The sequence below is a fragment of the Falco naumanni genome, chromosome 11 (genome assembly GCF_017639655.2).
Source record: "Falco naumanni isolate bFalNau1 chromosome 11, bFalNau1.pat, whole genome shotgun sequence".
Classification (NCBI taxonomy): domain Eukaryota; kingdom Metazoa; phylum Chordata; class Aves; order Falconiformes; family Falconidae; genus Falco; species Falco naumanni.
This window is the reverse complement of record NC_054064.1, coordinates 5318904-5336370: the sequence shown is the minus strand read 5'-3', so window position 1 is coordinate 5336370 and position 17467 is coordinate 5318904. Positions and strand designations below refer to the sequence as shown.

General features: G+C 36.5%; 1 protein-coding gene across 6 annotated transcripts in view; it reads right to left on the bottom strand.

Annotated features, from left to right (window-relative positions):
- The window catches only part of RABGAP1L (RAB GTPase activating protein 1 like), a 270618-nt gene that overhangs the window by 226054 nt on the left and 27097 nt on the right, over window positions 1-17467 (bottom strand). For all 6 annotated transcript variants that reach the window (XM_040610555.1, XM_040610551.1, XM_040610552.1 and 3 more), the window contains 5 exons: window positions 6169-6336; window positions 4717-4909; window positions 2705-2915; window positions 1098-1272; window positions 137-297 (listed from right to left, as the gene is read on the bottom strand). In XM_040610555.1, the coding sequence (XP_040466489.1) occupies window positions 137-297; window positions 1098-1272; window positions 2705-2915; window positions 4717-4909; window positions 6169-6303 (875 nt within the window). In that variant the 5' untranslated portion in view covers window positions 6304-6336. Of the gene's footprint in view, window positions 1-136; window positions 298-1097; window positions 1273-2704; window positions 2916-4716; window positions 4910-6168; window positions 6337-17467 lie in introns of those variants that run through there.

The window sequence follows — 17467 nt, the reverse complement described above, 5'->3', positions numbered from 1 at the left end:
GCTTCCTTTCTATAACAAGGCTACTTATGAAAAGAGGCCAAATCAATTTTACTGCAACATAGTAGCTGTGCATTCTGCAAGTAGCTATATGTTCTTTTCAAATAGATTTATACTTTTCCTTTTCCATTTAAATTACCTAAAGTTTCCTTTCCCATCGTCTTCTTTAACTTCTAAGGAAACACTGAAAGTGTACACATCACTATCTGGAGTAGGAAGAACAAAGTCCTTAACGTGATCAGATGCTTGTTTGGAAGAACGTTTGAACGCTGTTGAAAAACTGTATAAAATTCGGCTGACCTGCAGAAATGCAAAAGAATTAGAAGTTTTATCAAAAGTAGAAGTATCTTTGATGGCGTATTGTGACATCTTTTTGAAGGTCATAAAATTACTGCCACTTAGCTCTTATAACACACAAAGTATGCCTCATATCACACAGATCACATGTAACACATTAGATTGGGTGCTTCACAACCAAGCAAATTCAGTAACAACATCTCCTATTTCCATTTGTGTCACATTCACTGCTCATGCAATATATATTAATTTACTGAGCAAGACTAGGAATGCAACTCATTAGAGGAGCTGAATAATGTACTTTTCAGGTTTTGTATTTAATAACACAGCTTACAGCTTCCTCCCACAGATATCAAACAAAAAGGCAATTTCTTCTCTTTCAACCTCAATTTTTCCACCCTAGAAAATCCTTTTCTCCCAAACTATCACATAGTTCTTACTAAAATACCTAAGGCAGTACTGTAAAACGATTCTGTCTAACTTACGAGGTCTACACTGCAACTTTATTCTGAAACCTACCCAAATGAGGCCTGAAAAACAGAATATTTGTCTTAAACTTAGGCTTTCTACATCTTCCCATTACGGTGCACTTTGGGCTTTATTTTTATTTTTATTATTGAAATACTAAAAAAAAAATAAGTTATATCAAATATTCATGTACGACTAGCTGCACATTTCTGTGAAACTCATTATATATGTGTTAACGTATTTTTCAATATATACCATTTCTGTATCTGGAATAATTTCTTAAAACACTGCTTGTATCCTTGTTACCAGTGGGTGGTACAGCATTTAATACTTACTGCTTCTTTAATCTCACAGGAGAAAACATGAATCTGGAACTCTTCTGTTCCACAGCTGCTTTCAGTAAATGCAAAACAGTCACTCTCTGAAGTCCCATTCTGTCCACGCACACAAAACAACACCTTATAGATTGGAAAAGAGGCTATCTCCATGTTGCTTGATTGATCTATTATTCTGTCAAGGAAAGGAACAGGGAATATCAAAGAGAAAGGTCAGTAAAATAAACAGGCCTACCTAAAAGGCTTTCCTGCGATTAGATAAACAAATCTCTAACCTGTAATGACTACTAAATTCAAGTACACAAGATGGGCAGTAGGAACAGAAATGACAAGCTTCCCAAATTTAAGATGTAAATGTTTTTGTAAACTTTTAAAGGCAAGAAAAGCCCAGAGAGGATTCAGCATATTGCCATACTGGTGGGACATGTTAAACAGAAACCCACATGACAAGTGTTCAGATAAAAGGAACGGAAACACTCCTCAAAGATGACCCTAGTGTCATTTGAACTGTGTGATGGAGTGTGTTATGCCACACATGGAGTCACCTTTACAGCTCTGTGCAGATTCTTAGGCAGTCCTTTGCTTAATAATGTTCTCTGCAATTAGAGATCAAAGGAATCTGCAGTTTCACTTGCAAAACAACCTTCTTGAATGGCCACAATGGCTATAAAAATAGGTATGACACACCTAACATCTTGTGTCTATGTGACAGTTGCCAGCGTAAAAGTATGCTGTGTAATTTCCTAATTCAAATAAAATATTGCCATAATATCAAACAAAACATTAAATTGGGTCCTAAGAGCAAAACGGAAGAAAATAGTACATGTGCTTCAAGGTCCTTCTGTCTTTACGCACAACATAATAGTCAGCACATGGGCAGAGCAAAGGAAAGGAAGGAAATCTAACCATATCCTTCAGATATGTCAGTATCAGAGTTTAAAAATAAAAATTAAAATCTTGAATATTGAAATGCTTCCTACTTCTGGATGCAAGACTGCTACAGATGCACCTTCAGTGCACCCTGATTAACAGTCCTTGACACTCTCATCACTAATTAAAAGACCCTTCTCATACATAACAAGTAACTGTTTTCTAATATCTAGAGACCATCAGCATACACATCTTGAGGCAAACACAGGTGAGACTTGGCTTTAATGTCGCAATGTCTGGGACAGAGATTAGCATCGCATGTCCTCAACAAGTATGGAAGAGTCTAAAATGGAAATTTCTTCAGTTGTCCCAAGACTAGCAGGACTACTACTGTCTCAACACATTTACCTTGGAAGAGATTACTGACTAGGGAGGCTGGGAGAAAACAGTCATCAGCTCTCCCTTCCCAGTCTCTCTCTTATCATCAGGTTTGAACAGATGCAGGTAGAAAGACATGCTTTTATTGACACTGTACAGCAATTGTTACCACCACATATGTACTGCATGATAAATTTGAGCATGCATTTTGTTGCTTCAGAGGAATTCCTCAAAAATACTGTCTTCAGCAAGAACTTCAGGCACAACTCCAGTGATTCTACTTCCCCATGCAAATAACCAAGTCAAAATCCGTTTTTCATGTGTCTGTGCAAGTAACAAAAGAAACATTTGTATGTTACCTTACAGAGCCTTCTGGAATGTTTGGAACATAAAGTGTTACAGGTAAAGGGGCCTGACTTGAGGATTTCATGTTTGCCATGGCACGTAGAGCTTCTGGTTCATTTCGAGGGGCAGACACCTTCGTGCAACCTAAATAAGTCAGTTTGTTAAACAATACGCTGTCCTCTTCCAGGGGTTCACTAGGAGAAGATGGCCTTGGTGCAGAGATTTCTGAAAATGAAGAAACCACTTCTTTAACCATTTGCTTTCATTTTTACACATTGTTTTCTGAATGAGTTCCACAGCAAAATCTCCCACTTTTTCTGAGAATGGACATGGGAGTCAAAAGTCCAGCCCCAGTAGTAAGAAATCCATTTAGCAGCTTAATAGTAACGTTAAGCCTAATACATGTTTCCAAGTAAGGCACAGGGACAAATTGCCTTTTGATTCTTTTCAGCAATGCTAGAACACAATTTTTCTTTGAGCTGCATTCCCCAGATGTTCTTTTCTGTAGTTTGCTTATAGCTCCTTTCAATTCCTACTCATCATTCTGCATAAAGATGCCCTGAATTCTCTGCCATGTTTTTGCAGCTTGTGTAGAATTATTAAATGTGGTTCACATTCCTGGGATAGCTACATCAAATGCATGAAACCATCAGGGAGCTGAAGAGAAGAAAAAGGATATCTGTTTGTTTCTCTACTCAGAAGAGAAGTGCTCTTTTTCTACTATCACACTACTATGGAGATGGGCAATCTTGACAGAGCTTTTGCAAGTTTTTCTGTTCTTGTTAGTTTTGGTGGGGCTTTTTAAGGCACTCTGACATTTGAGAAACGAGAAGAGGTGGAAGAAAAATTTCTTAAGTACAGAATCAAAGTAATCTAGGTTGGAAAAGGCCTCTAGAGGTCACCTAGCTTTAACTCCTGCTCAAAGACAGATCGGTTTAGATTAGGGCTAGTTTCAAAACTGGATCAGGTTTCTCGGGGCCCAGTCCAGCTGAGTTTTGGTATCTCCAAAGATGGACATTCCAAACCTCTCTAAGCAATCTACCCTGTTATTTCTATTTCTTATTAGTATACCCAGTATTTTCATGATACTTAAATCATAAAGGCTACAAAATCTAGTTATTCCTATTGTGGGGGGAGGGAGGTATCTCCAAGTACTTCTATGTTCATTCAAGATAAGGGTTGTGTTCTGTTTCCAAACAGGGAGCCAGTAAGGTAAGTTTCTCAAAAATACAGCAAACACTTAATTACGAGATGGGCATTTCCATTATGTGTAAACTGTCTATCTTATTCTACTACAAAATTTTTTTTTGTTTTACTTCCCAAACAGATGCTATGGGAATTAACTGACACAATGCCATAGAAGTGCTCTGCATACTGCTGAGGGAAAAAGAATTCTAATTCAAAGCCCACAGAGATGGACACAGCCTTGTATTCCTAATATATGTATTTTTTTAAAAAGATACAGTGTATTTTACATAAAACATATACAATGCAGTTTATATAAAAAATTTCTAGTCCTCCCTTCTTCATCAGAACTTCAAATACCACAAAAGTACCACAATCATTCCTAGCAAATATCAAATCTAAAAGTGTCCTTACTGATACCTGGTGATAGAACCAGAGCTGAAAAGTTTATCAGTTTGCTCAGGGTGTATTTCATTGGCAGGTAGTACTGTCAGTGATCACTGCCCTGAAACTTCCAATACTCCATCAGTAGCACTTCTACCTCAACTGTAGTCCATTCAGCAAGTCGCACAATACTCAGTGCTAATTCCTCTATGGCTGGAAACAAAATAAAAATTATCTTGACCAAAACAAAGCTGCACAGGGTATCAACCCAATGATAATCTATTCCTGTCTATGATCCTCAACTAAATCAGGAAATGAGAAAAGGCCTCAGGATATTCTCCAGTACAGTTTTGGAATGAAGCTCCAGAATGCTTTACATTCATTTTAAGGTTAATTGAAACTGCATAAAGAAAAAAACTGCCATATATGACTGAGGGGGAAAGCACTTCAGCAATACCTGTAGTAGAAGGGTCTAAAACAAGGTGCAAAGATGGCTTATTTGTTTGATCTGCTGACCCATCTCCAGCTACTTGGCTATTTCCATCACTGAAGCCTTCTCGAAGAGCAGTGAAATTGTTCTGATTTTTTTCAGAATCTCTCAGTATTTCTCCCATTGCCTTCTCCAGCTGATCATCTCCATTCGAAAATACCTGTAAGCAGAAAGAGGTGACGTTTTTTAAAGGTATTTGTAGTTTTACTTTCAATGTTATTTTTCAAACATATAGTCTTACTCACTGCAAAAGTTAAGAAACTTCGCTGAACAAGACAACACAGTAAGAATTAACAAAATTAAACTAAATATAATACAATGTACCGCCTCATTACAGGCAATGCATATATTCTTACTGCTAATCCAACAACTATCCACCTAAAAACTGCAGACCTCTCTTAAAATAACAGATTTGTGTGTTCAAATCCTCCATGCAAAACAAAGATCAACATACTTTGTTATAGATCAGTCTTAAAGAAAATTATTTCTTAGTCATATCCAATCCATTTCAGTGGTTTCACCAATCGACCCACAGGGAGGTGTGCAAGTCTATGGCAAGAAAGTGGTGAGACACATTCCCCAGGAAAAAGAAAAAAAAACAAACCACAAAAAACCCAATCTTTCACAAGTGCTAGCTTTTCAGAACAAAAAACCCCATGGCCAATAATGAAGTTGCATCATGGATTCTAGTCCCAGTTCACCTGCACCTTTCCAGACGTTATTACTAAAGAAGCAGCTAGTGTTTAACATAGAAATAAATCATCAGTTATAAATAACTGCCAAAGAGTTATGCAATGACAGACTAAATACTTATTGTCATTCCAAGGGGAACAAACTCCTATTGTTCCAAGTGGACCAAAACCAGTAAATCAGCTACTGCAACCGAAGCAGGAAAAACTGTAAACAACCAATCAGCTGTCATCCAGACAGTAAAATATTCTGCTATTTAGAGGTTAAACGCTTTTAGAAGAGATCTTAGTCATTCCTAGAGCAGCACTATGCTAAATTAAAAAAGAAAACCAAGACCCTCTGTGGTCTATTTCTATGCAGTTTAACTACATGCTTTTAAGATAACAACATGCAGAGTCTCTGACCATTAAATCAATAATATTTCCCAAGCTTTAAAAGAACGAGCTTCAGATTAAAAGTACTTCTTAGTCCTTCACTAATGTATAAATCTACAGAACACCAAAGCAGCTGACCCCTGAAGAAGTTATTAAAAGAAAAACTGTACTCGCGCTTTTGGATAGATTTGCTTAATCAGAACAGTTAATTTCGCTGGTAATCAGCAAGGACAAAAATTACAGTCTAAGTCTCCTCAAGCACACACAAGTATCTTTAATTAAATATTAAAAAGAAGGCGCAATCTTTTGATCAATACAAATCTTACTACACATTTAAAATATAGCAATAGTAAACCTTTAGCTGAGGTTTTTCATCTTTTCCAGGTGTGTCCTCGGATTGCTGATGAACCAGGCCAAATTCTTCATTAATTAATGTGGGCACACTTTCAAGAATCCTACTGGCTTTACTAAATGATGCTTTGACTTCCATTGCAGATCAGTATTCTCCTCCTGCTACAATCACCTAACAAAGAAGGAAAAATATTAAATAATTAGTTTTAAAGCTGTAAATATTATGTTAACAGGTGTAATACAAAGTTACTGTAGAATAATATAATACTTAGTTTTACATGAATGCATTATACTATATTCCTCAAACTCTGATTTCATTGGTATAAGGCTTTTTTTTTTTTTTAAATAGGAACTATGATTTTTAGGGTGTGTGTTAAAAAATCCTATGATTTAACAGTAGTGACTGTTACCTTTGTGTATAGATAACACATGAGGAAGTTCACCTCAGAGCTTCACTTCCCCCGTTTTTCATCTTCCATACTCTGCTCCCTCTGTGTCCTTAATTCCTGCCCTTTGTTCTCCCTCATACAGACATATTTCTTACCCAGAGTGTCATGCAGGTTGTGTGAAGATAGGGATTACCTGAAGACTAATTTTCCAAAAACTGCATATCAAAGTGTATGCCCTCCACATGAAAACACATTTAGCAAACAATTATGCTGGAGTAGTTTTTAGCATTCTTTATATTTCTAGGTGATACTAAACCACAATCACATCCTTCTCAGCAAACTTCTGTGAAACCGCCTGCAACAGAGCTAAAATTAACCACACCACTTAAAAAAAAAAAAAGATTACAAATAGTATGGAAACCAAGAACAAGTTTTCCCTTGTTTTCATAGCAAAACACTACATCTAGAAACAGAAAAAGAGGGCAGAATAATTGTCAGCCTATTATGAGTTCATATAAAAATACAAAACCAAAACCATTCCTAGCACTTCAGAATGAGGACAGCTACTGTTGGTATCCACAAAATAAAGACAGTATCACCTATGTTAACTCAGAATGTCTTCCCTGATTTCCTTAGGAGAATGAAGAACACTGTATTAAATTTTTCCTATCTTAAATGGATCTATGTTTTTATATCTTCTGTGTCAAAAAAGAGAAAATATATTTTCAGACAGACTTCAGAAATAGCATGCGCTTCCAGATATGGTCTATTTCCATTTCAGTTTCCTGAAAAATACTGGCTGAGTGCTGAGATTTATTGTGCTTAAAACTCAAGAGTTCAGAAGAGTCACATAAAGCACAGGGGGAAACAAACTGCTATTGTCACCTTTGCCAAGCTGAAGAGTGCCCAAGAAGGGGCAGCTCAACCAAACGGCTGTTGTGACTGGTGAACAAGGATAGGTTTAGCTTCACACCACCTTTCACAGCAGCACCAAGATGCATAATTGTGCCATGCTTGCTTCTAAGTTACAGTTCCAAAAACACCAAGAGATCAAGAAAAGCATGCAAATTTAGGTCTAGCTATAGGGAACCACAAAAACCTCACATAAAACAGACATGCACATGCTCCACCATCTGAACAGGCATTACTTACCATGCTAGCCACCAGAGGCAGTTTAGCAACAACTTCAGACCAAAAAACAAGTGTTGGAAATAAACAAAAAATATTTTTTGTATCAAAAGTAGTCTCTTTTGAAACTGCAGTCAACATGCTCTTCCGAAGACGGCTTCTCATCACCATTTAAACATGCGACTCTGCAAAAAGACTTTTCCCTCTCCCTAACCTAACCACAATTTTACCCATCAACCCAATGAGGGTATTATATATAGAAATCCCAGAACACCTAAAAAACCTCAGGTTCTTCAGATAACTGACTTGAATAGCATAAACACTTGTTAGAAGATTCACATTAAAAAAAAAAACAAACAAAAACACACTAAACCACAGCTACTCAGAGAGTGATTACAAATTTGGATTAGCAGTTTAGCCCTCTGTTGTCTTTCATATCTCCAGATTAATTTACAAGTGTGAATATTTTTCAGACAGATGGCAATCTGAGCTCCACCCAAGCCTAGATAACGGATTCACCACTAAGATAAGTTCTGTTTCAGTTTTTTTAAAAGCACCTTTACTTAAAAAGATCTTTCTGGCAAAAGAAACAATTTTAATACAGAAAATTTTAAGCGTGTTATAAACAGTTTATTAACCCCATGTACTTTTTAACAAATGTTATGTTGTAAAAATGTTGCTGAAAAGTTTGTGTATTATTTGCAATAAACAGCAAGTCTAGCTCAAAATCAACACTAATTTAAAACTAAACTTCAATATAAAAGTGAAGGTCCACTCTTAGAGAACTCTTTGAAGGCAACAAGGGGACGTAAAGTTATGCTCCCCAAATACAGCATATCCTCCTGAGTAATCATTAGCTCTGCAGTCACCACTGTCGGAGAAAACAGTGGAGGGTGACTGTCAGTAACATCAGGAGCAAAGATCTAGTCTAGTACAAACCTCTCTCCCTCCCACTCTATACCTACTATTGCTGGACTTACTGAAGATTGTAAGGATGAAGCCCCATCACTACTTCTAGCACCTCTGCAGAAAGGAGTGATCACAAGATACGCTATTTTGACAATTTCTTGTGTTTAAATCTATTTTTTGTGCTTACTTATGGGAGAATAACACAAGAACACCAATGTAAGATGGTTCTACTATATTATTAAAAGACAAATACAAACTGCTAGCATTAGCTTATCTCTCTTCTTTCTTCAGCAAAGTAAGAACTGACAGGCACACCGTGAACTAGGCACAGGTTTTTGTAGCAATATTTTAATAATAAAACCAAGGGAAATGTAACATTTGTAAAGCCAAAGAAAATTATGATAATGCAACTAGAGAAGCACACTGATGTACAAAACATCTGTTCTTGCCCTACGTGGATAAAGGCAGCTTAAGAGAGTATTTACTTCCTATATTTTAATCTGAAAGACAAAGGAAATATTATAAACATGAGATGACTGCAAGGAGCTTCTCATTCAGATCAGATACTTAAAAGCATACCAAACATACTCTTGCAATTACATTTGAGTTGCAAGGTCTCTAATATCCTTAAGTGTCTTTCAAGCTTGTCTTTGCAATCAGCTTCAAGGACCACATCCAGTGAAGACACATACCTTTTCCATACACAACTGTGTCAGCTGAATAAATTACCACCCCAGAACAGCTAATTCCAGCTTTTCATTCCAGCCTACTCCAAACTGCCATCAGCGTTATTCACGTAAATGCCCTCCATCCCACTACAGTCAAAACAAAGCCACAATAGTTTCAGTTTAATAGCAGAACACCAACAAAACAGGTCAGACATCCAGGAAGCAAACACCTCAACCAGAAGAATGCAGTTCTAGTTCTGCCCTCTAGGTCACACACAGTACAGTTACAAGAACCAGCCTACAAACTGCTCAGGTCTTCTGCTAAGACAACCTCGATGTCCATGCTGGAGAACTTGCCATATGATAAATTAATACCAGTGCGCTAAATCGTTCATGGAAAATGTATATACTAAAAATGAAAATCACAGTGAACAGACGGTTCATTTCCTCCACCATTCTAGTCACATGTTATTTAGAAAGCAAAAGCTTTATGCACAATATCTTACGATCAGGCTTTGATCAAAAATAGTTTGTCTCTGGCATTCAAAACTAAGAACCAAAAATCATGATCAAGTCACTTTTCTTATTAAACAACTTGAGTAAAGTTCATGTTAGAGTTTTAGGATATAACTGTGAGTGTCAGGAAGATTATTGAGATTTATACCATCTTAAGTAGTATACTACTTGGAGGGAAAAAGTTTCCGGCTTTATGTTACAAAGGTACATGATCTAATGTTCAGCTAAGCATTTTTGAGGAAAAGCCGTAAAAAGAATAAAAATCTCTCTGAAAGAATCAGGCATTAAGGTTATTTGGGGAAGAGAAGTTAGAACATCTGAAGGGTGTTTTTTTTCAACTAAGAAGAGAAGAGGCATGTGCATTCTGGACTTTCCAGTCACCTCCAGTCAGTAGATGGTTATGTCATTTCCCTTCTGTTGTTAGCTTTAGTCCTCTTGAGGACTTACTCCTTTTTTACTTATTACTGAGTTAAATGCTTGAACTCCCTTTCTTCCCACAAAAGGTAAAGAACAAATGACAGTGTCACCTACTAGACATGTGCAAACCCTAAGAACAGATCCCCCCTCCTAAACTCATCAATAAGTCTCATTTTTTTGACGAAAAGTTGAAAGTTAAGAATGTAAGGATTTATTCTTGATGGCAATACTCAGAACATATTAGACAGCTGTACAGCATACAATCGTGTTTATTCTCTGTTAACCCCTGACAATCCTGGAGCTGAATACTTTCTCAGAATACTGACGAAAGAGGTTTAGCATTTGCTAAAGTTACTGGGAGGGCAGTAACCAGCAGCGACAGGCTGACAGTCAGGAACAGGAAAGTCAGCAAACATAATGCACTTCAGCTACTTTTGCATGAAGTCCAGCAGCTTACTTTAAGCTTTTAGTGCAGTTTAGTTGCAAATGAGCAAATGGGACCAAGTTGTGAATACACCTTCTGTTCGGCTAACACTGCTCCAAGGATTGAAACCTCAGACCAGATGGTAACTTCCCAGACCACCAGAGCCAAGGGTCAGAATTGCTTTTCCAACAACGCCTTCACAAAGATGACAACAAATTGTGCTTTGAAAGGTCTCTGTACAGTAAGAAATATGGGGAAGTAGGTACTACTACCGCAAGAAAGCTATTTCTACAAAAGAAGTTATCTTGAACAGTTATGTTCTTCCCTATAGAGAAGCCAGTTTTTCCTCCACACTTTGATGAACAATACCACACAGAAAACAAATTCAGAAACCCAGCAACAAATACGCAGCAGTAATTTTTTTTAAACTCAGCTAAATAAGGCCTACTATGACAAAAGGATTAAAATTTTGAAAAGTAACCATTTCAGAGAAGACATTTTGACAAACTGATGTTCAGATCAAAGGATTCTGAAGATACAAAGTAATTAGACTAACCTATTTTTAAAGGGGAACCCCGTGAATCTTGGTCTGAAAAGTATCTTAAGCTGTAAGGATACTACAATGACTGAAGAAAAGCTGTTGCTTTCTGTGAGTTTTGGTCAAGTTATTTAATCTCTCCGCTCCGCTGTACTTCAGTTCCCAATTTTTTTCTTACACAAAATCCTGGATTAAAAACTAAGCCATACTACTTGAAATAAACGTGTTTCAGGGACAAAGATTGGAACTTACTATACAAACATACAGCACTAAGCTTTAAGAGGCCCAAAACTAGCAGCTTTCCCACTTAATTCCAGAAAGGCATTCCAGGTTTGCTGCAGCTCCCTTTAGGAAGTTAGCCTGAGTGGCTGAAGAGCAATAGAACATAAAGAACAGCAATCCTGGAAGACCCAGGTGGATTCAGCACTGAATCAGAGTAAAGGGCACAGGACAGAAATGTTCCTAATTTCTTCCCTTCCTAACTCTTCTATGTATTCTGTATTGAATCCAGACTTGCAAAAACACATCACGTACACAAACAGGTAGGTAGGGATCTATGTCCTGTATCTCCATGGGACTGCTGGGCAGAGTAGCTCAGGACAGAGCATGGCTGGCAACACAGTCACTGTCACAGGAGAAAAAGAATCATAAGGTAGAGCCAGCCACTGGCAGCCACTTTGCAGACCTGATAGATGCAAAAACTTCCTCATCAAGCTGGTCCCCAAAAAGTAAATACCAATTTTTGCATAAACCAGTCTTCTAAAGCAGTTACCAGACATTTTTGGGTTTACTTCCAGTTTGTGTTCAACAGATATTTCAAAAGTTACTGCTCAAGTTCACTGTTGGTTTGGGAAAAAAAAAAGAAAAAAATATTTACATTTTGTTTCAGCACTATAACCAACAAAAAAAAACCAAAAAAAAATTTGACAAAAGGTAGAGCTACGAAAAGAAAATAAACATGCAAGATAAATGTTGATCTGTTTTCAGTAAGCAATAAGAAACATGTTTTAAAAGGAAGCTTCTTGCCTGCTTGAAAGAAGGGAATCAAGAGCTGGCTAATTCCTACTTTCTTTTATCAGACAAACAAAAATCAAGTCCTGTATTAAAGACAGGCTTTCAAAGCCATATAGTTTGCTTCATGATCTCAAACCCCAAATAACATACTGGGAAATAAGTTCTACCTATTTCCTCTTTCTGAAGAGGAAGGTCCAACACAGATATGCAGAGATTCATCTTCTGCTAACAGATGTATGAAGTATAAATGTACACTGAAAAGTTTGGGTTGTTTCCTTTTTTTGAGCTACACAATACAACGCATGACAGCAAAAAGAGCTTTACGCTAACTGAACTTGCAGATGCTACATGACTCAGATCTCTAGTTTGCTGAAGTGATGTGGTTACAGTCTAAATTACTACTTCAGGAACAGGACACTGGACAGACAGTGACAGTTATATACACACATAACTAAGTGTCAACTACAGCACCTTACTTTTAAGGAGTGTGTTAAAACTATGTGTTACTATAGCTCTCATCCCATGACTTGCTAACTTTAATGAGTGGCGTACAGAGCTCTCACCCCTATGTGCTTGCTAACATTAATGAGAGGCATACCTTCCCCAGAAAGCTAACAAATGCTTCAAACACACAAAGCTTTACCTTTTCAATGCTTTTTCACTGAAAGGCTGAACCACCTTATAAAATTCCTTATTATATCGTATATCGAAGCAATACAGCTAATCATCTTCCCCAAAACCTTTTTCTCTATTGATTGAGTGGACACATAGGCAAAAGAAAATCCTAGGTGTCACAGAATCAATTTGTTTAAAGCTCACTGATAATTGTATCCTTAATCACAAATTCTCATTGTGCAATCTTTCTATAAGAAGCTATGTCTCTATGTTCATGCTGTTGTTTTACGACCCATAAATTGTTTCCTACTGTCTTATCTCTGGGAGTGAAAGCGTTACTGATAAGGTTTCCCAAGATTAAAATCAACCTAATACAGAGAGATGACTGCTATATATTGTAAAATACATATATGTATATGCACATAAAAATAGCTGTAATTTGCAGGAAAGCTACGTTAAGAACAAAAGTCTTTCCAAAGGTTAAAAAAAAAAAAAATTAAAACCAAAAATAAACCAAAACCCCACAACTAGAAAGTATCCACAAAGCTTATTTTGGCAACATTGTTTCCTCTGTGAAAGCAAACATCCACTATGTAGGCAACAGCAAATAATTAGTCCCTCCATGAGCAAATTGTTTTTAATTGTTGTACCGGGTGCCTAGATACGGAGGTTTTGCAGGCTGTTTTTACCCATCAATCTTACAGCCAATGAATAACAATTTAAGGAAAAGAGAATCAAGAGGGAACTACATAAACAAGAAAATGTCTCCTCTCCTTCAAAAACATACTACATCCACATATTCTCAAATAAATTGTAACCAGCACTTTTTAAACACATTGCATTATGAATACTGAGATATTTACTATAAAGCAGAGAAACAGCTTTCCTGACTCGAATCTCTGGATTATGTGCATAAACATCACAAAGATTCATAGTTTGGAGTCGCTCAGGGAAAAATACTATTTTCATTTATCTTAACTTTTGAGATCATCAGGATGAAGAATATTTCTAGAGGAATGGTAGGCATGTGGTTGGTACTTAACTGGAGAATGGCTCCGACAAGCAAGTGGCTGACAGTACAGCCAAACAGAGAAGCATCATCTCCTCTTCAAATCACTGCAAGTCAAAAGCATGAAAGATGATGAAAAGCAAAAACAAACCCACTGCTCTGAACCCCTAAAATTAACATATTGGGTGGAAGAAGCATGGTGAACACTAGATGAAATATCGGCCCAGATAAGTGAAAGAGTATCAGGTAAGCTGCTAGCTACAAAAGGTAGCCTTCCATCAAGTTGGGTACTTGTTTGGGGTTTTTTTTTCCCCTCCTCCATTTGTGCAGTTTGAGCAAGTAAGAGTCATGAAGAATAAGCTACACCCTAGACAAAACAGTTAAAAATAAGGTTGGGGGGATTCTTTTCAACAATTATTTAAACAATTATTCAGGCCTAAGATTTGTCTACACACAGAAGTTAGTGGTGTAAGGAGACATCAGTTGAAGAACAAATTACACTAGCATACATGCCACTTCCTGACACATACTAATTTATTCTGCTTACAAGTATAATTCATGCTAGCTAATCTAATTAGTGTTTAACCAATTTAAGGAAATACATTTTATTTTCTGCCAATTAAAAGAAAAAAAATGTTTCTCCTGCTTATCTCCTTCCAAAAAGTACAACTCAGAACTAAGTAAATAAGAAGGCTTCTGCTACATCTCTAGAGATGTCACCAGTCTTCATGTGTATCTTATTAAAAATAAAAATAAGTAATAATAAAAAAAAAAATCGCAGTTACATGTCAAGTTCTGGTAAACAGGTTTACTCTGAAGCCTACCACCATTTCAAACAACTAGCTTAAGCAGAGTAGCTCTTTCTGCCCCAAGGATAAAGCAAACAATGCAAATAAAACAACGCTAGCACCCCTTTACTCTGTTTCCCTGTCATCAGCTACACACTAACAGTTCAGATTCTTGAGCCAGTAATTAATTTTTTACTTTGGAAAATAAAAAGTAGCAACAAAGAGCATCCATCTTTTCATGGCTGAAGCTTAACAAATTTGGGTTTCATATTTCTCTTTCATTGCTACATGATGCTTGCAGGCAGCACTCAAATTGAAACTGAGCACCAGCTGATTTACTGAACTGTACAGTCACTCGCTCAAAAATAATGACCTATATTCCAGAGGAAAGCACTTGCCTAGGACAATGATTGTTTTAAAGAGATTATTTCATGGTTTATTCCTTAATAGTAAAAATAACAGTGTTGGTCTAATTTAGCCAACAGAACAACCTCTCTCCATTAAATATATTGAATATTTCAACCAGGTATTTTCATCACAAGCTATTATCTCCAGTAAGAATTACATGATGTAAAGCAAAAGAGACCATACGGAACAGCAGTATGACACAATGCAGTAGTGACCCTGGGTGCCAATCTTTCTCCTTGCCAAACAAGGGCCTTATAAAGTATCACTTCAGACATTAGTGAAACAAAAAAATCTTGATTCATTGCCTGGCACAAACTACTTTCAGAGCCAGTAACATCAGTATTCTGGCATTGAGGAACACAAAGTTATGACAATTGTTATCTTAAGATTACTGCGACATGCATTTGGGGAATATAAGGTTTTGCAGATTTAACCTGAAATCAGGACATTTTGTTCATAACCACAGCAGCTGCCTTTATACTGCTAACCACAGACAATGAGATTGCTATTTCTCAAAAACTGTTAAACTGTAGTCAGTCCAGGTCTGCATTGTGGGATGGACTAGACAAAATGGTTTATGTTCTCTTCTAATCTCATTTTCTTTAGATATTTTTCTTAATATTGTCTTTCATTCTAGCAGTTGTCAAAGGCAATCATGAGTTGTAAATGAATAACCGCACCACATGAGTTTTTGTATTATTCAGTTACAGGTTTTCCAAAATCATAAGGACTATGAGTTTTGAACTGAGAGCCATCTAGACTAGTTTTTCTATCAAAACTGTAGAGTTTCAACAGTGCCCCAGATAATTTATAAGGAAGAAAAACATTTCCTTAACAATATTAAACAAAACCAAGTTCTTGCTAAAAATAAATACTTCCACACACATTATATGCTTAAAAACCTTTAAGATCTAAGCTATAAAATTGTTGCTTGAAAATTTAAATGTTTAGATATAACATGAAAAGATGGAGAGTGAAATCACAGCTATTTTAAAAAACAGGATTAACTGAAAGTGAAACCTCCTTAAAGTTAACTGCTTGAAACTGAGAAATTTAGAAAGGTATACCTGGCAATCAAACACCACAACAAATGACTCTCTTTATAACTGCCATCGCTTAGCCCTGTGCATGATGAGGTGTTATGGTTCAACTAGCATTCTAATTTTTATTTGACCAATAAATTCTTAACAGCCTCTGCATGTTGGAACTAATCTGATGAAAGTCCACATCCCAGGGCAAATTTTTATAAATATATTCTGCGATGCAGCTTTACTGATAATTTCAAAGGCCTTAATAGGTTTTAGAAAATGGAGAATGAAACTTCATACAAGACAATAAAACCATTTCCTCAATAGAAGGATGATCTTCCATTGGTAAGAACAGGTCAGTATGCAATCAGATATAGCTGGTACTGATACACCATTCTAATTGCATTAGAATAAAAAAAAAAATATTTTTCTTTACTTTGTTTTTTCCATTTAAAGTCTGAAGAATCAAACAATTTGTTAACGTCATTGATGAAGGGGAGAAAAACAAGGTTTGGCCTCAACATGCAGATTACTGTTAAAAGTTTTCTGAAGTACCTAAACTATTCTAGGAGCAAGTATGAGATGTGTGCATGAAAGTTTCTTAAAAGACACATACCAAAGAACAATGTGTCTCTAAAACAGAAATTTTTTTTGTCCCCTCTAATGACAAAGTGTTCTTTGAGAAGATTTCTCTGTGTGATCAACTTCACTAATCAAATTATTCCAAATCAATTCTGGAATTCAAGGAAGAACTACTGCTTGGAAAAGCAGCATGAAAAAAAACAACTAACTCCTATACAAAAGCCTGTTCGTTCAATTCATAAACTATTCAGAGTATTTTGTAATCCTGACAAAAAAATTACTTGACCTAAAGGAAGTATCCTTCAAAGCTGTATGATTGACTATCGGGGGGTGGGGGTGTGTGTGTGTGTGTGTGTGAAATCATCCAAAGAAAGATGTTCCTATTGCATTACCTGAAGTTACTTTTAAATTCTAAGCCAAGGATGGTCTGTGTGCGTGTGTGTATATAATCTCACACTAACAAACTGCATACAACCTTGATTTTCAGAAGATTCTATGCATAATGTCCCCTTCCAAAACATTTTTCATACCAAGACCTGAAAAGCTTAAGTACTTCTTAAGCTAAGTACTTCTTAAGCTCAGTGCTCCCTCCACAGACTGCGTGAAAAGGGGAACGGAAAAGAGAATACACATGCCCTTTCTGCAAGGCACAATTTCTCCTCTCTTCACCCCAGACATCCATAATGATGAGAATTTATTTTTCCTCCTAAAGGCTTAAAGGAACAAATAACTATAAAAAAAAAAGTAAAATCCCATGTAATCAAGAGACAGGTATGATCTTTTGCTCACTCTGTTTAACATTCTTGTTTTTAGAATTCCTTTAAACAGCAAACAAGTACATCTCAAGGTATTACAGAAGAGACTCATAAA